We start from the raw sequence: 25,862 nt of genomic DNA on the forward strand, positions 1-25,862 counted from the left end.
AGGAGACAAGAATGGGAAGTTATGAAGAATGTGGAATTAAAAATTAAGTATTGACTTTCTTTTGACAACCCTACATTAATGTATTAGCTAAAAGATGTGTTTGAATTGTATTAAAAGCACTAGAAAAAACATAATTCTAACAGAATGAAGTACAGCTACAATTTTAGTATGGTCATAGTCTCTTTTGTGACTAAAACTGTGTGGGTAGAGTTTACACATCCTTTGCAACAAAACCACTCTTTCTCCATAGACATAATGGTTTTTGTACTGTACAAACTGTACATTCTCTCCCCCTACACTAACCCTGCCCAACACAGAAAACTTCCTGCATTTTTACATTTTCAGAAAAAACTCTGTATGATTTATAAGTTTGTTTCTCCATGGGAACCTCACTTTAGGTCCCCACGGTGACATAAGTCCCCAGGAGTCTGTGCACTGTAAAAAATATTCCGTAGTTTTTACAAAATAATTTTGGCAGCTGTGGTTGCCAGAATAATTTTGTAAAAAATACAGAAAAACTGTAAACACATTTACAGAACAAACTGTCAGTTTTACAGTATAAAACTGTAATTTACAAACAAGAAAATTTGAATGTAAACAAGTAAATTCAACAATGCACACTACTACTAAAATCTGTTTTGTACCTTTAACATATACTGACAACCACCATAATAATGCAGGTGGTAAAAGAGAAAGCCACATGAAGAATCAGAGTTCATCACAAATAGCTTTTCCACGAGCTGAAGTATATACTAATGTAAAGAGGGTGCAAAGAGTCATTCACGCAAACGCAAAACACCATCATGGTAACCCACAACACTTACATAATGCAATAAACATTCATTAAACAACAGAAGATGTAACATAAAACCCTAATGTACATAACTGATAACAAAAACTATTAAGAAACATGATTTTTTAAACAAAATACTTTCAAATGTGGAGTGTCACACAGGGAATTCTGGGAATATCAGTTTACAGTTTTTGACTGTAAATTATACATTGATTTGTTCTTTTTTACTTCTAAAAATTGTGCATTTTACAGCATTTTACTGTGAAAATTACATAAAATGTCTGGTAAGAGCTTTTACAGTTTTTCCCTGTATATAGTACTGGAACTTACTGTTAACCTATTTACAATTTTTTTCCGTAGCGTTTTTACAATATTTCACTGTTAAATACACATTCATTTTTTACAGTGTGTTCATTCAGACTCAAGTCCCCACCGGGATTGAAAAACATTTTGGAAAATTCTGTACACAGTAATCATCAGTGCAATGGCAAAGAACCCAAACTCCATCAGGTGACAGAATGGGGAAAAAAAACCTTGGAAGAATCCAGGCTCAGTCATAGGGCCAGTTCTGACCAACAAACGAACAGTGCATGATTATGATTCAGGCAGCGTTACAGGTCAGATCAGAACATTCAAAATATTTAATACAGTCCCATCTGGTTGAAGATCAGATTCATCACGCTGGTATGGAGACAGGTTTGTTGAGGATCTGTGCCACTGTCTGTTATATCAATGAGGCCTTCAGTTGACACAATCTCTTCAGTTGCCACAATCTCTGACACAATAGTCTAGTTGACACAATCTCTGACACAATAGTTGACACAATCTCTGCTGACACTTCAGGGATGTGTTGGGGGTCATATTTAGGGTGCAGGTCCTCCATCTGATCTGGACACGGCCTGGATCCGGCTGACTATGGTAAACCTCGGGATAAACAGAGAGACTAATATTAGTGCAGATGACATTCTTCTCATGTAACAAGTACATCAGTGTTATAGGAAGTGTTCCCGGTTCTGGCTGACCTAGTTTATGCAGCCTAACAATCATTTAACTGATTTGAATAATAGAAATTGATCATGTGTTATGTGTATACCAGGTTAAAGAGATATGTTTTTAGTCTAGATTTAAACTGACAGAGTATGTCTGCTTCCCACACATTGCTAGGAAGACTGTTTAGGTGCTAAATAGGAGAAGGATCTACTGCCTGCAGTTGATTTTGATATTCTAGGTATTATTAACTGGCCTGAATACTGAGATCGCAATAGACGTGTAGGACTATAATGCAATAAGAGCTCGCTCAAGTACTGGGGAGATAAACTGTTTAATGCATTGCAAGAAATTAGGAAGATTTTAAAATATATATTATGTTTAATAGGGAGCCAATGCAGTGTTGACAGAACCGGGCTAATATGGTCATTTTTCCTGGTTCTAGTAAGAACTCTAGCTGCTGCATTTTTTGATCATGTCATTGATTGTGGAGCTCTTGATTGTTATCATGAGATTACAGCCTGGAAAGTACTGCGTAATTACAATGTATTTACAGTGTAACTTCTGGTAATTACATAGTGTATCTATAAAGTAAGTATGTGTAAGTATAAGGGAACAATATGTAAAGTCTTGAGAATAAAGGGGTAACAACCAGGAAAATAAATTACTTATACATAACATATACTGTTATGATAGACAACAATCTTACATTTGGGAGCAATTTAGCGAGAACATACTCTGGGCACCTGTTTGTAATAATAGTGCACAAATATATAAAGGCTTTTTTTAATTAAGGGGTAGGCTACATATTCATTTACACAGTATTCTGTTTTTATTGCAAGGTGCACTGATTAAGTTGTTTCAAGGCAATTAAAACTATAGCAATTTTTTTTAGTCTGGGGAAATATACTCTGGTTTCATGTAGTTACATTGTAAGTATGACATTGCGGGCTGTAAATTAAAGTGGTGCTTGTTACCCTCTTGTTCCATGTAGTTACAGGGTAAGTACAAGTTCCAAGTTACTTGGAAACCTTTATTTGAAAAACAACTTATTTCAAAACAGATTTAATGTTACAACACTTCTTATTCATTTCTCTTGCTTGGCTTCCTCCTCCTCTTGTTCCTCTTCTTCTTTTTCTTTCTTTAAATTCTATATCTATTAAAAGAAATACAGTACACCCAGAAATATCCTCACCATTTACTCATCTTTAACCCTCATGCCATCCGAGATGTGTATGACTTTCCTTCTTCAGATGAACACAAACAAAGGTTTTTAGAAAAATAAATAATCTCTGGGAATGATTTATAACGCAAGTTCATGTGTTCCTAAAATTTGAAGCATCAAATAGCACATACAGCAATAACTTCAGTAATCCATATGAACCCAATGGATGAATCAATGTAAGAAAAATTGTAATTGTAAGACAAATACCAAATATTTAAATTTTTTAAACTGGACTAATGCTTCCGACCAGCTGTCACCTGCGTGTGCATGAGAGTTGAAAGTTCACACTTGACGTAACTTGAAGCCTGGCGTAATTGTGCCAAGAAACTCACGCGAAAAGTCACACAGATGTCGGATGCTGTTGGTTTTATTTTTTTTAAATTAATGCTCACAACAAAATACACAGAATAACAGATAATAATGAGAAACAAACAAGACACACACACAGAACAGAGATGGCAGTGGGAGAAATGGGACAAAATAGTTATCATTAACACTGCACATGGCTGTTGTGTTCTTTCTATTAAACTTTTATCCCAGTTTTGAAACTGTAATATTGGTCCCCAAATTCCACTCCTACATTAGAATTGTTTTAATGACTGCATATAATCTGATCAGTGTTTACTAATGTACTAATTCACTAATGCTCGGACACGCACTCGCAGTGTCGCTCGCTCTCGGACACACTCGGTTTCTCTCGCGCTCACACACGGTCTCTCTCGCGCAGTGTCGCTCGCTCTCGGACAACTCGATCTTTCTTGCGCGCACATTCGGTCTCTCTTGCGCAGTGTCGCTCGCTCTTGGACAACTCGATCTCTCTCGCGCGCACATTCGGTCTCTCTCGCGCAGTGTCGCTCGCTCTTGGACAACTCGATCTCTCTCGCACGCACATTCGGTCTCTTTCGCGCAGTGTCGCTCGCTCTCAGACAACTCGATCTCTCTCGTGCGCACATTCGCTCTCTCTCGCGCAGTGTCGCTCGCTCTTGGACAACTCGATCTCTCTCGCACGCACATTCGGTCTCTGTCGCGCAGTGTCGCTCGCTCTCAGACAACTCGATCTCTCTCGTGCGCACATTCGGTCTCTCTCGCGCAGTGTCGCTCGCTCTCAGACAACTCGATCTCTCTCGCACGCACATTCGGTCTCTTTCGCGCAGTGTCGCTCACTCTCAGACAACTCGATCTCTCCCGCGCGCACATTCGGTCTCTTTCGCGCAGTGTCGCTCGCTCTTGGACAACTCGATCTCTCTCGCACGCACATTTGGTCTCTCTCGCGCAGTGTCGCTCGCTCTTGGACAACTCGATCTCTCTCGGGTGGACACACTCGTTTTTTTCTCGCGCGCACACTCGGTCTCTCTCATATGGATAACCAAACCAATCAGAATTTGCGTGCTTTTGACCACCGTATTAATATTAAAATGCCGTTTTCAGGCGTTAAATAAGCGGCATCAGGCGGTACCACTTTTAGCATAGCTTAGCATAGTTCAGTCTTAGCATAGTGCGACTACTCAGTCATGTATTTGGCTACAGTAAAGCTTTAATCAGGATAAAACTGTATATTCATTGAAAGCTAACAAACGGCAGTGACAGCATATCTGATATCAGCATATCATAGACGCCGTTATTTACATTTCCACTGAAGCGCGTAACAACGAATGGTAAGGGGCGTTTCCGGACGCTTCAGCGAATCACAATACACTGGGCCAGCTACCAACCTGCGAACCAATCTGAGCACATTGCCTATTTTGGAGGGAGTGGCTTCATAGAAGCAGGAAATCAAACGAGCAGTTTATATGACAGTGGAAACAGTGATGTAGAATAAAGGTAAAATATATGAAAAATACAGCGTTTTCAAAAAAAACGAAGCATTAAGACGTGTTAAACTGTGCCCCCAAAACACAATCAAGCCTAAAAAAAAACCACTGAACCACCCCTTTAATCTTTTTGAAAGGTATCTTTATTTATTATTTTTTCTAATCCACATCAGGTGATGATTATTAGGTTAAACGTTAAAGGATATGATTCTATAAGGTAATATTTCAGCACTTGAGAAACGGACAGCGACTCTTAAGTAGCACGTAACGCGTTCTTGCACGTTCATGTTAAGTGCATTTTTGGGTAACGCACTTGGAATTGCAGTGAGCGTTCATAACCTCGCTCGTAGAAAGCGCTCTTAAAGGGTTAGTTCACCCAAAAATGAAAATTCTGTCATTTTTTACTTACCCTCATGCTGTTCCACACCCGTAAGACCTTTGTTAATCTTCGGAACACAAATTAAGATATTTTAGTCGAAATGTCTTCAAGATTTGAAAACATGGCTATCCAATAATTTTTTGCATCTGAACGAAGAAAAAACACAAATTGCCCTGTTTGGGCCTACTGAAAAAACTGATGTGAGCACTGTTGATTTGGGTTCTCTCACTCCATATTGTTCTAAAGATCTGGGCTTTATTTTGGACAGCGACTTAAAACTGAACAAATTAATACTGTTGTCAGTTCCAGCTTTTACCACCTCTGAAGATTAGCGAAGGTTAAACCCTTCCTAAGAAGAGTTTTGAGATAGTAATTTATGCTTTTATTTAATCACGGCTTGATTACTGCAATTATCACGGACTGCCTGTCTTGTCTATTCATAGACTTCAACTGGTCCAAAATGTGGCTGCCTGCTTGCTAACAGGCAGTCAAAAAGGAACCACATTACGCCACTTTTACATCGTTTTACATTCAATATCGTACTGAATTAAAAAATGTATTGTTTGTCTACAAAGCCTTAAACAATCTTGCTCCTCAATACCTGTCAGAGTTGTTTACTGAGCATAATCCAGTCAGATCACTCAGATCACAGACCAGTCATATATTACAGGTACCCAGATCTAGACTGCGATGCAGGAGTCAGAGCCTTGGTAGTAGCTGACACTGTCGTGGAACAAATTGCCTTTAGCTATCAAAACAGCGCCCAGTGTCTGAGTTCAAAAGTCTTTTGAAAACCTATCTGTTTTCTTGTGCGTTTAACATCTTGTGCATGTCTATTTTTAATTTTTGGTGATGGACATAGATAACTTTGTACAGCACTTTGGTCAACCAAGGTTGTTTTCTGTGCCTGGTTATCTATAAATGGACAGACAAATAAAGAGGTTCTGATTCCACAGAGAAACCGAGTGGTGTGCATATATATGCATAAACGTGTAAAATATACATATATTATATTTAATCTGCCCCATGTGTGATGTAATCCATGGTTTATTGTAAATTCTGTTAGATGTGAGAAATCAGTTGAGAGTTTAGTAAAACTGACTATCTGTGGTTAGATCTTTACAAAGCTCTTTATTTTACAACTCAAATTCTGGAGGATTTACCAGATTTTTTTTTTTTTTAAGCACCACAGTTTATGATGATATTTCTGTTTTGAAATTTTTTTTTTTTTTTTTTTTTTTTACTGTAATTACTGTAATTTTCGACCAACAGTTTTGGGTATTTCAGTTTTTCCCATTCAAAGAGATATGAGTCTACAGGGATGACTGGAAAGTGAAGGTGTTGTCTAAATTATATATGGTTGTGACAATGAGAACACTTTGACTATAATTGATGCTCGCCATGTGATACTTTTATTGAAAGAAGGTTTATGGAAGAATTCAAGAACAACATTTCTTCCTTCTTTAGTTTCCATGAAGTCACTATACATTTCCAATTACTGTACGGATCCATTGAATAAATGCTGAAATCTTAATATATACATTAGGACGCTCAGGTGAATTACAGTGCTGGGCACCGAAAGATGTGATACCAACAGCAGTGTCTCCACAAACCAAAGGACCTCCTGAATCCCCCTGTTAAGAAACACAGATCAACACATCAGTAGTGAAGCCAGTTCATACATTACCATAAAGTCTGTGAATCATCTTTTGAACGTACTTGGCAGGATCCACCATGGCCATTTACACAGATCATCTGTGAGACTGAGTATAATTCTCCCCATCTATTTCTGCATTTGTTGTTATTCATTATAGACACTTTTGCCTCCATTAGAACATTGCTCACTGAGCCATCAGTCAGTCTTCCCCAGCCGGCAACACTACAGGCTGCTTTGATGTCTTCTCCTTCCTTTGGTAATGGGATCACTCCAACCTTGTTGTTTAGATCGACTTTTTTCTCTAGCTATAATTAAAAAATACAACCATTTTTAATAAACAATGTTTTATAAGACTGAAGTTTGTTGGAATATATCTGTTGTTTTTGAGGTTATTACAGAAGCTGAAAAGGCAAAGTGGATTTTTTTAATTTATTTTTTTATTTATGCTTTATATAATTTTTCAGGTTTTCTGCCTTTTTTGCCCATTTTTTGTTGCTAAACAGAGCAATAAATCAATAATGTAGAAAACAGACTCAAAGAAGCACTTGGCCATTTACGCAGAAATTATTAAATCCCTTCAGGATCCCTGCTACTGCTTCCTGACTGGATATTATTTTGAAAAACTAAATATATTACAGGTTGTTACCTTTAAAAGCATGATGTCAGCATCATTTCGATTAGGATTGGATTCATAGTTTGGATGAGGGATGTAGGACTTCACTCTGATGTGATCTGAACTTGTGCTGTTCCTTAAGTCATGAGCACCAACAACAACCATCAGAATATTAAGTCTGTTGAAAGAGCGTATTGGAAATGGTCATTTATGTCATAACTGATATACAGGGTGCACTTCAGTCATTATCATTCAAAAGTAATTTTAACTCAACATTGCAGTTCACACTAAACAAGCTCTTACTTGTTCCAGCAATGTGCAGCAGTCAGGACAAACTGATCAGAAATGAGGAATCCACCACAGATATGGTACCCATATGTCTGAATAGAAACCATGTAAGGTCTGGAGTGGGGTTTGGCTTCTTTTCCATTCACTATACCCACATTCACATGAGCTGAGAGAGAGATAGTGCTGTTAGTCAACTTATTCAGCACATACCAACTAAACAAAAAGTCATCGTAATATGCTGTTAAATAATCAGTCTCACCAGTGAAGGTCAGGTGTGGCAGCAGAGAGGTCAACAGGAGCAGAGAGAAGATGATGGTCATGATGAAGACGATCAGTGAGCTCTCACTGGCTAAACATGGTATAAATATACTTCAAAGGTGGGTGGAGTCACTGAGTGGACTGTTACTTACTTTTTTAATATTGTAGTATGATCAACACGATTAGAAAGTATTGTTCTTGTTAATCCTTGTGGTTTCACTGAAGCCACAGATGGTTTAGATGATAAGAATTAAGACTGTAAGCATGCATTTTGAATATTTTACAGTTCATAACCGTATATATCATTAACTGATATAAGGTTAGTATACAAATGTATTTGAACTACAAAATGTGCTTTGCACCTTTAAAAAAAAAAAAAAAACAGGTAAAATTGGCTTTCATGAACCACAGAAAAATCAACATGTCCAGGTATATACACTAATCAGCCACATTAAGACAACCTGTCTAATATCATGTTGGTCCCCCTCTTTAGCAGCAGGTCCTTTAACTCCTACAAGTTGTAAAGTGGGTCATGGAGGTCTTGGATTGAAATCTGGGGAATCTGGAGGCAAAGGAAACACCTTAAACACTTTGTTCCTCAAACCATTCCTGAAGGTTTTTTTTTTTTTTTTTTTGCAGTATGTCATGGTGCATTATGCTGCTGAAAGAGGCCACTGCCATCAGGGAACACTATTGCCATGAAGGGGTGTATGTGGTCTGCAACAATCTTTAGGTAGTGGTACATGTCAACGTAACATTGCCCAGAGCATAACACTGCCTCCACCAGCCTTCTTCCCATAGTGCATCATGCTGCCATCTCTTCCTCAGGTAAATGACACGCAACACACCCGTCCATCCACCTGATCAAAAAGAAAATGTGCATAAAAATAACCTTTATAAACCCATTGCAAATGTTTTATTGAAAGTTAAATCTATCAAATGCAATAAACTAATCATCTGATAAGATATCAAGTGTCTGTATAATATGTGTTCTTTTATCAATTTGTTTCATGTATTGCTCAGCTAAACAGGCCAATAAGAGACTATTTATCACTGCATCACACCACCCCCTACTGTCTCGTCTACTACAATGCCCCTTAAAGCAGCCAGATTAAATAAAATACAAAACAAATAAATAAACTACTTTAAAAACAAATAAAATACTTTGCACTATTAATTTTTTACTCATAAACTATTATGACATTATTATTATAAAACGCACATTACATTTATTTGAGTTGTTAATTTTAACCTTTAATAATATAGGCCTACCAGGCCTGACAGGGCTCCCTGTATGTTTACAGAATTAGGAGATTTTTTACAAAAGAAAAATTAACATGTAGCTATGGACCTGCAGGGTTGCACTAGCCGTTCGTAAGTTCTTTCTTAAATTGGAACGTAAAGTTCACACTAGTGGCTTAGTAACTACTAGCTATAACTAACTCTGTACTTTATTCAGTTGCACCATTTGTTCTTAAGGCAGAACAATAGCATACTACTTAATCATGACTATATGTAAATAACATTCAAATAACATCAATAAATAAATACTGATACAAAAATCAAGAAATGACATTTATTGATTATGACTGATTTTATTTGACATGCACAACACGGAGTGATGGGACCGATGCGCAGAGCAGCACGCTGTTTAGGACGGGTTCGTGTTGAAGAGTGGCTAACAAAGTAATCTTTTCACATAATGTTCTCTCTCTTAAATTGTAAGCGAGTGTAAATGTCAGCAGCATCATTATGTCTAAAGAATGAAGTCTGTCAGGTAAAACAAGAGTGTATTGATGCAGATCAGTCAGTCTGCTATTTTATTCCAACCGTTACTCCTGGAAGGAGGCTTCTGTAAATATTTAGTGTATACTTAGAGTTACGCTTCAACTAAGTTTAATGGTGCAACCTTTTTTTTTTTACAGTCTATGGGTGCAACACAAAAATATTTAGTAGTGCGCAAGTTAACTTAGTGCCCAAACTAGGCTACGTTGTAACTTATGCACAGCTGGTGCAACTGGCCCCTGATATTTATCCAAATTATTTGATATTAAATCAAGATCGGATTTAAGTTGCAAGCATTATGTATTGAAATCGTGAAATGTGTGTCAAGCACTAATAAAAACAGTAATGTTAGCCTGCTACCAGTAATTGTTTGTAGGCCCACTGAGCTTTTAAAGGTTATGGAAACATAGTAATGCTATAACATTTAGGAGTGAAGGTGCGGTCACAATTATCTTTGTTAGGCGATAAAATGAAATCTGAAATCTGCAGAATGGTAGCTTTCCAGGAGCAGGGTTGGACACCCCTGTCTTGGAGTCTTGACTAATGAGCTGATGATCTGAATCAGGTGTGTTTGATCAAGGAGACACGGAAAACATGCAGTGTTAGTGTAACAGTCGTTGCAGTAAAGGATGAGGAGAAGGATCTAAATGCAGCAGTACTTTTATTGCAACAAAACAGAAACTCGGGTAACAAGAACAGAACAACAAACTATACGTAACAGAGAACTGACCAGGAACAGAAGAAAACACAGGGTTTAAATACACAGTGAACAGAAGATCTAACGATACTAATTAACAAGACACAGCTGAACTCAAGCACTAATCAAATCAGGAACCATGACAACAAACAAGTGGCGGGAAACTGAAAACAAAGGGGAACATGTGACCAAAGAAACACTATAAACATGGACTAAACGGAACAAAACACAACTCAAACTGTAACAGTTAGGGGGGCTCCAGGAACATGGTTGGGAACCCCAGGTCCGGGTGAAAGATTTCCCAAAGGTGATTTTGCAATGGTTGGACCATACCTGAACAGGCCAGGCACGTAATTTTAATTCAGTACAACAAATTAGTTATGGTGAAATAAATCTTATATTTGATCAACCTTTCTTTGCTTTCTATTACTTTTATGTGTAAGGCAAATTCCTGGAGCCTCCCCAACACTCCATGTTTTCCATGTCTCAAACACATCTGATTCAGATCATCAGCTCATTAGTAGAGACTCCAAGACATGAAATAGGTGTGCCAGACAAAGGAGACATGCAAAACATGCAGTGTTGGGGAGGCTCCAGGAATGTGTTTGGGAACCCCTGCTTTAAATTATGTTCGTATCAAAAACATTTAGGTGACAATGCTGTACAACAGAACCCTGTTCCTGGAGATCTACCTACCTGCAAAGTTTAGCTCCAACCCTGATACCCTGAACACACCTGAATCAGCTAATTAAGATCTCCAGGAGCACTAATAGGCTTGTCTGAGACTTGACTTGTGCCTTGAAATGTAGGCGAGAGTAGGCGGCTGCAGTGAGGGGAGGAGTGAAAAAAGTGCAGGTAAGTCGGACAGTTCTCTCTTCTCATAGTGGATCAGACACCTACGAGATCAAACAAGGATATCGCAGGATTTTAAAATGTGATACTAATAAAAATAGAATAGTTACTAGTCACTATAGAAATAAGTAATAGTAACTAATGAATAAGTACTAGTATCTATTTAATAGGTACTAGTATCTAATGAATAAGTACTATTAAATAATAAGTAACGCTCACCTACAGCTGGTGTGTGGTGAGCACACTGGCGCCGTTGTACTGTGGCTGCCGTCACATCATCCAAGTGGATGCTGCACACTGGTGGTGGATGATTGTAAAGCGCTTTGGGTGTACAGTTGTACATAGGAAAGTGCTATATAAATGCCTCATTCATTCATTCATTCATTCAAGTACTATTATCTAATGAATAAGTACTAGTATAATAATAAGTACTAGTAACTAATGAATAAGTACTATATAAGTACTAGTAACTAACGAATAAGTACTAGTATAATAATAAGTACTAGTAACTAACGAATAAGTACTAGAATAATAATAAGTGCTAGTATCTAATGAATAAGTACTAGTATAATAATAAGTACTAGTATAATAATAAGTACTAGTATCTAATGAATAAGTACTAGTATAATAATAAGTACTAGTAACTAATGAATAAGTACTATATAAGTACTAGTATAATAATAAGTACTAGTAACTACTGAATAAGTACTAGTATCTAATAATAAGTACTAGTATCTAATGAATAAGTACTAGTATAATAATAAGTACTAGTATCTAATGAATAAGTACTAGTATAATAAGTACTAGTATAATAATAAGTACTAGTAACTAATGAATAAGTACTAGTATAATAATAAGTACTAGTATCTAATGAATAAGTACTAGTATAATAAGTACTAGTAACTAATGAATAAGTACTAGTATAATAATAAGTACTAGTAACTAATGAATAAGTACTAGTATAATAATAAGTACTAGTAACTAATGAATAAGTACTAGTATCTAATAATAAGTACTAGTATCTAATGAATAAGTACTAGTATAATAATAAGTACTAGTATCTAATGAATAAGTACTAGTATAATAATAAGTACTAGTAACTAATGAATAAGTACTAGTATAATAATAAGTACTAGTATCTAATGAATAAGTACTAGTATAATAATAAGTACTAGTATCTAATGAATAAGTACTAGTACAATAATAAGTACTAGTATCTAATGAATAAGTACTAGTATAATAATAAGTACTAGTAACTAATGAATAAGTACTAGTATCTAATGAATAAGTACTAGTAACTAATGAATAAGTACTATATAAGTACTAGCCTATTAGCTAAATATACACTATATTACATATATTTTTACTCATATCATTAAAATATTATAACCTTATTTAGGATATTTAGGATATTTACATCCTTTGCGGAAGTCTTTCTCGTCGAGAAACCTGACGCACGCATAAATTCTCCTCCCCCTTCATATCTGTCACAATAATTTAAATGTATGCTTTAATGTATGCCGTTTAAATAAACTTTACATCTCACATATTTCAACGGTGCATCTTGCTTTATTAATATTTATTATATATTTTTTAAATAACCAAACTTTAACAAAATATGGGTAGATCCCTCGAGTGTGGCTGATGATGCTTTGAAGTGACGCTAAAGGGAGTGAGGATATATCATTTCACTTGATTCAATTCCTCCGTCCTCGCTTCTTTTCCTTGTTTCCTTCCCTTCCGTCCTAAAGGGGTGGAGCTAAGACGCGAGGAAAGGAAGCCAGGAAAGGAAACGAGGATGCACAAATAAGAATTGAGAAGCACCCTTTGTTAAGTGAGAAGTGTTTCGAAATTTCAATGGTTCACCACTGGGGGGCGTGACTTTGGCAGTTTGATACACACTCCGAACCACTGATTCGAAACAAAAGACTAGTGAAGCTTCATGAAGCAGTGTTTAGCAATCACCCATCACTAGATATTGTTATATAAGTCGTTTTTTTTTTTTTTTTTTTTTTTTTTTTGCTGCACAAAAAGTATTCTTGTCACTTCATAACATTAAGGTTGAACCACTCTAGTCACATGAACTGTTTTAAATATGTCTTCAGTAGCTTTATGGGCATCTGAAAGTGTTAATTATCTTGCTGTCAATGGAGGCCTCACTGAGCCATCTGATTTCATCACAAATATCTTAATTTGTCTTCTGAAGATGAACGAAGGTCTTACAGGTGTAGGACGACATGAGGGTGAGTGATTAATGACAGAATTTTTACACAACAACAATAAATTAATCAACAAATAAAGCAAAAACAACAACTAGCAAAACACACACACACACACAAAAGGCACAGATCAATTCAGATATCTACAGACTAAAGCCGGGCACATATTTAATGGCTAGCTGAAACATTCTAAGACTGCTCAACACACAGTGATTGTTTCCTTTGGCTGAAGCAGATTTAAATACTTACACATGGAATTTGAACACCTACTGAATTCGCCGACTGAACACTGACTGGACGCGTTTGAGCGTGATCAGTCGTAAGTATCAGTTTACATCCATAATCAGCCTTACAATTGTTAAGTGTGTGCATGGCTTAAGAAGAGTAAGAAAATAGTCATACAAGAAGCAAATCATTATATAAAAAGGGGTAATTTAAGAAAAACAGTAAATGACTAAATTACTAATAAAATGTGGGTGGAAATATGTTGCAAATCAAGATATTTGATCTCTTGCAGCCTCATTATATTACTAAAATCTGAGTTTGAGATAAAGGATATAAAGGGTTTCCAAATATTCACAAATAAGGACAATTTACCTTTTAAAATATATGTAATCTTTTCCATTGACAAACAAAAAGACTTGAAAAAATATTATTGATCCACTGTACAACAAATGGCCTTTCCACTTCTTTTCAATAAATAGCTATTAGACGCTTCGCTTGAAGTATACACGTCAATAAGCTTATACGAGTGCTGCTACAGTACAATATTTTCAGGAAAAATTCATAAAAATAAAAATTTCTGGATTCATTTGAAGATTAACAGATACCATTTGAAAAATTAGTAAAACTACCTCTTTCCAAAACTCCTGCACTCCCATATGCAATGCAAAAGTGTTACTCACTGTTATGTTGTGTTTGTTCTGTGGAACACACACACACACACACACACACACACACACACACAGAGAGAGAGAGAGAGAGAGAGAGAGAGAGAGAGAGAGAGAGAAAAGATATTTAGAAATGTCTTAGTCCATACAATGAAAGCTTCAGTGCAAAACAACATTGTACCTCACTGACATTATTCAATGTATGGAAAAAAGTTAAAGTTTTTAATTTTCTCTTTAATACTATAAATAACACATTTAGTTTGATTTCCCTGAAAAGTATGAACACTGTGGCTCTGTTTGTCAAAACATTGCTCAATTGCTTTGAAAATACTGACCAGCCTGACATAACAGTTCAGCCAATGGCGGGAGTTTGTGTTTGACCAATGGCAGATGAGGAGAATGTTCTGAGAAACCTGTGTGGAAACAGTTTTAATTTTTAAAGAATTTGCTCAGTTTTCTCCATGACAATTTAATGCTATAATGTAGTATCCTAATAGGTGTGAGCTAACATAAATGAGCTAACACTAACCCTAACCCTTCCAGTAAGAATAGACTATTTCTAATCTGTGGTGAGGCTCATGACCTTGCAGAACATCAGAGCTATTTAAGATGTCTTTGCAAACTAGAGTGCCACAGAAACAAGGTGTCTGACCACATGTGATGAGATGTGGGCCCCCCACAGGGAACCAAGCCTGCTGAGAAGAATCGAAACCATCTTTCCACCGAAAAGTGTTTGGTGTTTGTCACATTTAACAAATCAATCTAAAAAACCTCACACATACAATGAACACAGTGTGTTGTTGGGAAATAAAATGTTTATTAATCAAGTTCTTGCTTCACACCTCCAAAAATACATTTTATCCAAGGCAGAAATTTGGAAATTTTGGTGTAGACATTCAGTAATAGGTGAGTCGCAGCTGTTTGCCTGATTAAACGAAACAACACCTTTGTTGCACACCAAGGTCCTCCAGAATCACCCTGAGAATGGAGAAAGTTACAGGCTGTGAATGAAATTGAACTGCTACACTAAATGTGATTTGACCAGAATATACTAACCTGACAAAATCCTCCATGACCACCTGCGCACACCATCCTTGAGGTGGAGTACGTTTTCCCTCAGTACTTCTGACATGCTTTTTTGTCAGTAATTGTGACTTCCATCTCCATTAAGTTTAGCACTTGCTGTACCATTAAGACGCTTGTTTGGAGTTCCTCTGAGCCCTGCATTCATGCAGAGTTGAACAGAGTTCTCTCTAATTTAAATATATTCGTTCAAGTAACCTGTGTCGAGTGCATCCTTACAACACACAGCAGATTACAATTGGTCTTCATGTCCTTATCTTTCTTTGGTATGGAGATTCTGTTGACTTTGTTGCTCTTTTTGACCTTTATGTATACTGTAGCTACAGCAAGTAATTTAATCCTGAGAAAGTTCATAATGAAAACTGGATAACAGGAGAGTCTCAAGAGCAGCCAGGTTATCCTGGCATATTTTTCTGATTGATGTGTATGAGGTATATTACAATGTTATGATGAACTATATGTCTTTCTCTACTGACGTTCTGAGTTGTTCAAAGCGTTTATAAGAATGTTGATTTTCAGAAGACAGCTATCTGACTCGGGAACATGGTTTGTGTAACACTGCAGCGTTTACCTCAGTAAGTTGACCGAGTGGATCTCTGAGTTGGTGTGAGTGAGTGGAGTTGGGGCTAATAAGCATATTCATGGAACCGTGTATACAAACCCGATTCCAAAAAAGTTGGGACACTGTACAAATTGTGAATAAAAAAGGAATGCAATAATTTACAAATCTCATAAACTTATATTTTATTCACAATAGAATATAGATAACATATCAGATGTTGAAAGTGAGACGTTTTGAAATGTCATGCCAAATATTGGCTCATTTTGGATTTCATGAGAGCTACACATTCCAAAAAAGTTGGGACAGGTAGCAATAAGAGGCTGGAAAAGTTAAATGTACATATAAGGAACAGCTGGAGGACCAATTTGCAACTTATTAGGTCAATTGGCAACATGATTGGGTATAAAAAGAGCCTCTCAGAGGGACAGTGTCTCTCAGAAGTCAAGATGGGCAGAGGATCACCAATTCCCCCAATGCTGCGGCGAAAAATAGTGGAGCAATATCAGAAAGGAATTTCTCAGAGAAAAATTGCAAAGAGTTTGAAGTTATCATCATCTACAGTGCATAATATCATCCAAAGATTCAGAGAATCTGGAACAATCTCTGTGCGTAAGGGTCAAGGCCGGAAAACCATACTGGATGCCCGTGATCTTCGGGCCCTTAGACGGCACTGCATCACATACAGGAATGCTACTGTAATGGAAATCACAATATGGGCTCAGGAATACTTCCAGAAAACATTGTCAGTGAACACAATCCACCGTGCCATTCGCCGTTGCCGGCTAAAACTCTATAGGTCAAAAAAGAACTGTGGACTGTGGCAAAGTGGAAAATTGTTCTGTGGTCAGACGAATCAAAATTTGAAGTTCTTTTTGGAAAACTGGGACGCCATGTCATCCGGACTAAAGAGGACAAGGACAACCCAAGTTGTTATCAGCACTCAGTTCAGAAGCCTGCATCTCTGATGGTATGGGGTTGCATGAGTACGTGTGGCATGGGCAGCTTACACATCTGGAAAGGCACCATCAATGCTGAAAGGTATATCCAAGTTATAGAGCAACATATGCTCCCATCCGGACATCGTCTCTTTCAGGGAAGACCTTGCATTTTCCAACATGACAATGCCAGACCACATACTGCATCAATTACAACATCATGGCTGCGTAGAAGAAGGATCCGGGTACTGAAATGGCCAGCCTGCAGTCCAGATCTTTCACTCATAGAAAACATTTGGCGCATCATAAAGAGGAAGATGCGACAAAGAAGACCTAAGACAGTTGAGCAACTAGAAGCCTGTATTAGACAAGAATGGGACAACATTCCTATTCCTAAACTTGAGCAACTTGTCTCCTCAGTCCTCAGACGTTTGCAGACTGTTATAAAAAGAAGAGGGGATGCCACACAGTGGTAAACATGGCCTTGTCCCAACTTTTTTGAGATGTGTTGATGCCATGAAATTTAAAATCAACTTATTTTCCCTTAAAATGATACATTTTCTCAGTTTAAACATTTGATATCTCATCTATGTTGTATTCTGGATAAAATATTGAAATTTGAAACTTCCACATCATTGCATTCTGTTTTTATTCACAATATGTACAGTATAAAATATGTCATTTTATAGTATTAATGTGTTCAACACTCTTACATCATAATTGAATTGCAATTGTAACGTCATCAAAATACATTTGAATTTTATGCTGAGAGCCCAAGTGGGAAAAAAAGTACACATGCATAATGTATTTAAAGTGCTATATTTTTGCGAACTAATTTTGTACATAATACACTAAAAATGAGCTGAAGAAACTGTCTCCATCCACATACATCCATCATAAACATATTCCACATGCGTTATCAATGCTGTCATGAATTCACACACCACTGTGTAATTTAATACACAAACTTGAAACAGAAGATGTTACCCTTTCCTCATCCCCTGCATTGTTGGGCTTTTTTTTCCCAACATGACAATGAGGATATTTATTCTCCCAAGGTGAAATTTGTCATAAACTTGTACACTCCGTGCCAAGAAGGGTCAGAGCAGTATATTCATAATTATGGAGGGCATACTAAGTACTAGAATATTATATATTTGTTTAATTAAATCTAGGGTGTTAATTTAATTGGCTAATTTACTTATTTTATGGCTATTAATGGCATATATTTCTCAGTTTTTATTACGTATATGTTTAATACATTTCAGTTTTGCCATCTTTCCATGAATTGTATTAGTGATCATAAAGAAAATACATCTTTTGTATTTGTTCAGAGGGGGTGTACTCATTTATGCTGTGCACTGTATAATGTGCCACAAATACATTTACTTATAATAAAGTATATCAATTGTGCTTAAGTATACTATTTTTTCACTAGAATAGATCTCTAAGACTTGCCAAATTTTTAAATAACTTTTGTAGGAAGATTTTACAAAGCTCTTTATTTTACAACTCAAATCCTGAAAGATTTACCAGGCTTTAGTTAAAAGCAGCACAGTTTATGATATCATTACTGTATTGAAATATGTTTTTGGGTTCAGACATACTGTAATTTTAATCAACAGTTTTGGGTATTTCAGTTTTTCACATTCAAAGAGATATGAGTCTACAGGCATGACTGGAAAGTGAAGGTGTTGTCTAAATTATATATGGTTGTGACAATGAGAACACTTTGACTATAATTGATGCTTGCCATGTGATACTTTTATTGAAAGAAGGTTTATGGAAGAATTCAAGAATAACATTTCTTACTTCTTTAGTTTCCAAGAAGTCACTATACATTTCCAACTACTGTACGGATCCATTGTATATATGCTGAAATCTTAGTATACACATTAGGAAGCTTAGGTGAATTACAGTGACCACGTTGACCGAAAGCTGTGACGCCAACAGCAGTGTTTCCACAAACCAAAGGACCTCCTGAATCCCCCTGTTAAGAAACACAGATCAACACATCAGTAGTGAAACCAGTTCATACATTACCATAAAGTCTGTGAATCAGTCTGTCATCTTTTGAACGTACATTGCAGGTTCCACCATCGCCATATACACAGATCATCTGTGAGACTGAGTATATCGCTCCCCATCTATTTCTACATTCTGTGTTATTCATTATAGTCACTTCTGCCTCCATTAGAACATTGCTCACTGAGCCATCAGTCAGTCTTCCCCAGCCGGCAACACTACAGGCAGTATCTGCTTTGACGTCTTCTCTTTCCTTTGGTAATGGTATCACTCCAACCTTGTTGTTTAGATTGACTTTTTTCTCTAGCTATAATTAAAAAATACAGCCATTATTAATAAACAATGTTTTATGAGACTGAAATTTGTTAGGTTATACTGTTGTTTTTGAGGTTATTACAGAAGCTGAAAAGGCAAAGTGGAGATTTTAAATTTTTTTTTTTTTTTTTTTTGCCTCTTTATTTAATGCTGTGCATAATTTTTCAGGGTTTTTTTTTTTGCCTTTTTTTGCCCATTTTTTGTTGCTAAACAGAGCAATAAATCAATAATGTAGAAAACAGACTCAAAGAGGCACTTGGCCATGTACAGAGAAATGATTAAATCCCTTCAGTATTTTTTAAAGCAAGAAATTCAAACATAGTGGTTTGTGCTACTGTTTCCTGACTGATATTATTTTGAAAAATGTAATATATATGACAGGTTGTTACCTTCAAAAGCATGATGTCGTCAGCATATTTTTTAGGATTGGATTTATATTTTGGATGAGGGATGTAGGACTTCACTCTGATGTGATCTGAACTCTTGCTGTCCCTTAAGTCATGAGCTCCAACAACAACCATCAGAATATTACGTCTGTTGAAAGAGTGTATTGGAAATGGTTATGTATGTCATAACTGATATACACTGATATGCACTTCAGTCAGTCAAAAGTAATTTTAACTTAACATTGCAGATCACACTAAACAATCTTTTACCCGTTCCAGCAATGTGCAGCAGTCAGGACAAACTGATCAGAAATTAGGAATCCACCACATTTATGGTCCCCACACGCCTGAATAGAAACCATGTAAGGTCTGCAGTGTGGTTTGGCTTCTTTTCCATTCACTATACCCACATTCACATGAGCTGAGAGAGAGATAGTGCTCTTAGTCAACTTATTCAGCACATACCAATTAAACACTTGTAAAAGTCATCGTAATATGCTGGTAAATAATCAGTCTCACCAGTGAAGGTCAGGTGTGGCAGCAGAGAGGTCAACAGGAGCAGAGAGATGATGATGGTCATGATGAAGATGATCAGTGAGCTCTCACTGGCTAAACATGGTATAAATATACTTCAAAGATGGGTGGAGCCACTAAGCTGACTTACTTACTTCTTTTTTTAATATTGTAGTATGATCAACACGATTAGAAGTATTGTTCTTGTTAGTCCTTGTGGTTTCACTGAAGCCACAGATGGTTTGGATGATAAGATTAAGACTGTAAGCATGCATTTTGAATATTTTACAGTTCATAACCGGATATATGATTAACTGATATAATGTTAGTATACAAACTTATTTGAACTACAAAATGTGCTTTGCACCTTTAAAAAAATCATAACAAAGATGGTAAAATAGAAGGCAACATGAAAATGTGAAGCATGAACCACAGCAAACACTTATGTACACAGTTATATCAGCCACAACATTAAGACAACCTGTCTAATATCCTCCTCATGACTTTACTAGCAGATTCTTTAACTCCTCCAAGTTGTAAGGTGGGGCCCCTATGGGTCGGTTTTGTTGGTCCTACACATCCCATACATTTTCAATTGGATTGAGATCTGGGGAATTAGGAGGCCAAGGCAACACCTTGAACTCTTTATGTTCCTCAAACCATTCCTGAACAATTTTTTTGCAGTATGGCATGGTGCATTATGTCAGTTCACCTTCCTTGCACCACGTTTGGTAAGTACTAACCACTGCATCCTGGGCAATCCACCACAAAGCTTGCCATTTTGGAGATGATCTGAACCAGTCATCTAGTCATCACTATTTGGCCTTTATCAAAGTCACTCAGATCTTTTCACTTTCCCATTTTTCCTGCTTCCAACTCATGAAAGTTAAGAACTGATTGTTCAGTTTCTGCCTAATATACCCTTGACCGGTGCCACTATAAGTATATAATCAATGTTATACATTCAGCTTTAATGTTGTGGTTGATCAGTGTATATTCATGGTGTAAACCTCTTTCATACTTTTAGTGGAAAATTGTGTAGCCTAGTACAAATGTTGACTGAGATACACTACAATTGTTCCTCTTCACATTGGAAAAGCATTGTTCTTATTAATCCTTGTGGTTTCACTGAAGCCACAGATGGTTTGGATGATAAGAATTAAGAATGTAAGCATGCATTTTGAATATTTTACAGTTCATAACCGTATATATCACTAACTGATATAATGTTAGTATACAAACTTATTTGAACTACAAAATGTGCTTTGCACCTTTTAAAAAAAACATAACAAAGATGGTAAAATAGAAGGTAACATGAAAATGTAAAGTTCATCGAAATTGGCTTTCATGAACCACAGCAAACACTTAACATGTCCAGGTATATACACTAATCAGCCACAATAATGTCTAATATCATGTAGGTCCCCCTCGTGACTTTAGCAGCAGATCCTTAAACTTCTGCAAGTTATAAGGTGGGGCCTCCATGGATTTTTTTATTTTTATTTTTATTTTTTTTTGGTCCCGCACATCCCATAAATTTTCAATTGGATAAAAATCTTGGTAAATTGGAGGCCAAGGCAACATCTTAATCTCTTTATGTTTCTCAAACCATTCCTGAACTTTTTTTGCAGTATGGCTTGGGAGGGTTACTTTACAAATGTATTCTGTTACAGTTACAAATTACTTCATAAAAAAAGTATTCAGTAACGAAATCCAAGTACCACAATATGAAAGTAATGTAATCTGATTACTTTTGGATTACTTCAAGGATTCAATCTGCATCTGAGGAGATTGTAGACGGGTGCTACTTGCGCATGCACCAGCGGGTGGCTCACGTGAGTCATCACTGGCAACAGAACCAGGAAATACTGTATAATCAAGCAGCGCTTAATATGTGTTTTTATTTCAAAATAATGATTTATTTAGTTTTAAATGAAACGATTGTAATCCTGATAGTATCCCCCCTTTTTTTTTCAAAATGTAACTGTAATCTGATTACTATGTTTTTTTGACGTAACTGTAACGAATTACAGTTACTGGATTTTTGTATCCTGATTACATAACGCCGTTACATGTATTCCGTTACTCCCCAACTTTGGGCATGGTGCATTATGCTGCTGAAAGAGGCCAGTGCCATCAGGGAACACTATTGGCATGAAGGGGTGTCTGTGGTCTGCAACAATCTTTAGGCAATGGTACGTGTCAAAGTAACTGCCCAGAGCATAACACTTATTTTGTAGACTTTGAGCTCAAACTAAAGAAGCTAAATTTATCATGCTGTATGTATGAATTTTATTCCTAATCTTGACCAACAGTTTTGAGGTTTTCAGTCTTTCCCCATTCAAATAGATATGAGCCACACTTGCAGGAATGAACATTGAGGGTGTAACCAAGATGGCCACCAAATGAACTAATGTGAAATGACTTTTGTTCCCCCCATGTAATATTGTAATTATATATGGTTGTGACAATGAAGAAACTTTGAATGATTGATCCTTGCCATGTGATACTCTATTGTAAAATATACGGAAGAATTCAAGAAATTTCTAATGCGAGACAGAAAAGAAAAGCCCGTTTCCACCTGGTTGGTATTAAGATTAGTGATGGGAGAAATTAGGCTTTTCAAAGCTTCAATCAATTTGAGCTAAGAACTAAGCGTTCGAAACACCACACGCTGGTGACACCTGCTGGTCAGAACTGTGTAAATGCAACAAAAACTCAGCCTAAACATGCATAAAAAACATCTTTTATAAACCCATCGCAAATATTTTATTGAAAGTGAAATCTATCAAATGTAATTAACTAATCATCTGATAATATTAAATATTAAATGTCGGTATAATATGTGTTCTTTTATCAATTTCCAGGACTTGTTTGTTTTGTTTGTTTCAGCTAAGCAGGCCAATAAGAGACTATTTATCACTGCATCACACCACCCCCTACTGTCTCGTCTAGTACAACAACCCCCCTAAAGCAGCCAGATGAAATAAAAAACAAAACATATAAACTATACCATATTCACATAGGAAAATCAAAACAAAACACATACAACTGTACATGAACTCTGAACACTGGGAAAAACAGTGTTCTAATCAGCTCCCACATAATTACATGTTCAATACACCTACATTCATACACCATTAAATATACAAATCACATTTAGACCATACATTACAATTAGTTAGCCTTATACATAAAAATAAACAAATTAATAAAAACACCTACCTAAATTTACGGTCAGGAGCTGCTACTGGTTAGAATGTTGGAAAAATACCAAAATGTCAGTCTCATGTAACTGATCAATCACGTCAAAGTTACATTTACCTCAGGAAAAACATTTAATGACCATAGCATGTTAGCAAAACAATGAACTAGCTATTGGCTAAATATACACTATATTACATATTTATATATTTTTACTCATATCATTAAAATATTATAACGTTATTAGTATAAAACCCAGATTATATTCATCTGAGTTGATAATTTTAACCTTTAATATAGGGCCACGTTCATACAGCAGCAGAATACGGTCAGTCCTGTATTTGCGTCATCTTAAGGTGTCATCTCACTGTTCTCCACCGGAGCGGCTCCCGCCAGTTTTGTGTTTCTTTTCCAAATTCAAAAGCCGTGTCATGCGCGTGACGTCGCAAAGGCGAGTGCAACGGTTAAACACTCCGGCTATAGCGTTTACATGCTGCTGTTGGTTAATGAAGTTTGAATGGATACACTCGCGGTTCAATTGGTCTCGTGTCATGTCAAAAGTGATGAGACTTTTCAGTTTTATGGACGTCGCCATCTTTAATATTACGTTGGTCACATCGTTATGGTTACTAGTAAGAGAATACGGGCTTGACTCTCGTTACACGTTCATACAGAGTTCCAGACGCTACTGTAAGTTGCTGTGTGAACGGGACATTTCGAGACTCACACCTGTAAGTAAATGCGGTTGTCAGTCCCTAAAACGTACAGTGTGAACGTAACCTAGAGATTTAACCAGATCGAATCTTTTGTTTCAAATCAGTGGTTTGGAGCGCGTATCAAACTGCCAATGTCACGTGATTTCAGTAAACGAGACATTGTTAATTGATAAGTGTTTCGAAATTTCAGTGGGTCACCACTGGGGGGCGTGACTTTGGCAGTTTGATACATGCTCCGAACCACTAATTCGAAATAAAAGATTTGTGAAGCTTCATGAAGCAGTGTTTTGAAATCGCCCATCACTAGATAATGTTATATAATAGTGCTGGGCGGTTTGACCAAAAATCTCTTATCAAGTTTTTTTTTTTAAGATTCTGGCGGTTTCACGGTATATCACGTTTTTTTTTAACTGGACCTTTTTTTTCTTTTTTTTCTTTTTGCCATATTTTACTGTCAGGAGTACAGGGAATATATTATTAATATTGTAAGGACAAATAAAAATGTATTAAAAATATGTAATCAAATCAATTCATAAAAATAACAATTTAGTGTCAAATGTAATCAAATTAATTTAATTATTTAATTTAATTAATAATATTAATAAGTAGGCTACATTTTTACTGAGCAATTTCTGCAATTTCAATGAAGACCTTTAAGTTTGTGTTTTATAAACGGTGTTATTATTATTATCTCTATTAATCGAAGTACACTCGATTGTTATCTCCGTTATTTCAAGTTATACCGAACTTTTATTTTGACAGGGTCGTGAAGACGTTTGACTTCCTGTGTATATGATACGACAAATGTCGATAGTTTTATCAAATTAAACGGTGAAATGTTCATAAAGTGACTCTAAGAGCAGCTCTGCAGATGAAGTTCATGTGTTCATGTACAGTGAGTGAGACAGCAGACACTGAAATCATCGCGGCATTGTTGTGTTATAAAGTTGTTTCCATTAGTGTAAGAAGGGTATGCAGTTAATAGAAGTCTGCACTCTACATAGCGCTTCATGGCCATTGAATAGATACAGCAGCTGTTTCAGCTACGCACCGGTATGGCGGTTTTTGAAAAATACATATCGGTCTCGAAATAAGTTGTTTACACATGACGTCATTGCTGCACGCGAAATTCGGCTGGAGGCAAGGAGTGATTTTTCTATATAGGAATCGTATCACAAACTCAAAATTCCTTTGTTTTGCGTCATTTATGGTTGCTCAAATCTATCAAACCGAGAAACCACAATGAGCGTTTATCGTTTACGTAACTTATATCGTTTTTTAACTTTAAAAGTTGTCACCTTCAATAGCGTTTTGCGTCTGCCGATACTGAAATGAATATGGATACCTGCTTACATTTTTTGTTTTCGACTTGGTTAAATATTCACATTCTTCATGGTATCGTTTGCAGGGAAGAGACGATATTTTATCCCGTTGCATAATCATTTGGTGTTTTCACTTCAGTTTTGTAGAATTCCGTTCACAATGTTGATCTGGTTACCGTGAAAACAGTGTCACGTGCTCCTGCTTCAGCCATCATATGGTAGAAAATGTCCAAATAAAAAAATGTGTTCAACAAGCCGACAAAAGTCGCTCCATTTCTTTGTTGGAAGGGTGTAAATGTAATTGTAGTTTTAATGTTTTCTTTGTAAATATACACCTTCCCATATGA

The 25,862-nt window shown here is 36.4% G+C and overlaps 3 protein-coding genes and 1 long non-coding RNA gene across 4 annotated transcripts in view; 1 reads left to right on the forward strand and 3 right to left on the reverse strand.

Annotated features, from left to right (window-relative positions):
• LOC127521000 (granzyme B-like) overlaps window positions 1–20,369 on the reverse strand; it is a 135,640-nt gene extending 115,271 nt beyond the window's left edge. Inside the window, exons 1-5 of the mRNA XM_051909826.1 lie at window positions 20,280–20,369; window positions 20,031–20,181; window positions 19,764–19,908; window positions 19,118–19,366; window positions 18,777–19,024 (exon numbers count right to left, since the gene is read on the reverse strand). Coding sequence (XP_051765786.1) covers window positions 18,869–19,024; window positions 19,118–19,366; window positions 19,764–19,908; window positions 20,031–20,181; window positions 20,280–20,340 — 762 coding nt within the window. The 5' untranslated portion in view covers window positions 20,341–20,369 and the 3' untranslated portion in view covers window positions 18,777–18,868. Of the gene's footprint in view, window positions 19,025–19,117; window positions 19,367–19,763; window positions 19,909–20,030; window positions 20,182–20,279 lie in introns of the transcript that reaches the window.
• Window positions 1–25,862, forward strand: part of LOC127521013 (uncharacterized) — a 175,286-nt gene that overhangs the window by 110,595 nt on the left and 38,829 nt on the right. The gene's annotated exons all lie outside the window — the stretch shown is intronic.
• LOC127521004 (mast cell protease 1A-like) overlaps window positions 1–25,862 on the reverse strand; it is a 117,153-nt gene that overhangs the window by 83,688 nt on the left and 7,603 nt on the right. The window lies entirely within an intron of this gene.
• Window positions 786–11,752, reverse strand: LOC127521010 (complement factor D-like). The gene is made up of 7 exons (XM_051909839.1): window positions 11,565–11,752; window positions 11,229–11,389; window positions 8,013–8,871; window positions 7,769–7,919; window positions 7,499–7,643; window positions 6,915–7,157; window positions 786–6,829 (listed from the first exon to the last, which is right to left on the reverse strand). The coding sequence occupies exons 3-7, from the start codon at window positions 8,071–8,073 to the stop codon at window positions 6,677–6,679; spliced, it is 753 nt and encodes a 250-aa protein (XP_051765799.1). The 5' UTR covers window positions 8,074–8,871; window positions 11,229–11,389; window positions 11,565–11,752; the 3' UTR covers window positions 786–6,676.

Source organism: Ctenopharyngodon idella, chromosome 10 (genome assembly GCF_019924925.1).
Source record: "Ctenopharyngodon idella isolate HZGC_01 chromosome 10, HZGC01, whole genome shotgun sequence".
NCBI classification, from domain to species: domain Eukaryota; kingdom Metazoa; phylum Chordata; class Actinopteri; order Cypriniformes; family Xenocyprididae; genus Ctenopharyngodon; species Ctenopharyngodon idella.

What these genes read in the sequence shown, in the direction of transcription:
- LOC127521010 (XM_051909839.1), bottom strand. Translation starts at nt 8,073, where the DNA reads ATGACCATCATCTTCTCTCTGCTCCTGTTGACCTCTCTGCTGCCACAC. An exon ending in GCTGCACATTGCTGGAACAA is followed by an intron (nt 7,644 to 7,768) that starts GTAAGAGCTTGT and finishes CTCTTTCAACAG; the next exon opens with ACTTAATATTCTGATGGTTG. An exon ending in GCCATGGTGGATCCTGCCAA is followed by an intron (nt 6,830 to 6,914) that starts GTACGTTCAAAA and finishes GTTTCTTAACAG; the next exon opens with GGGGATTCAGGAGGTCCTTT.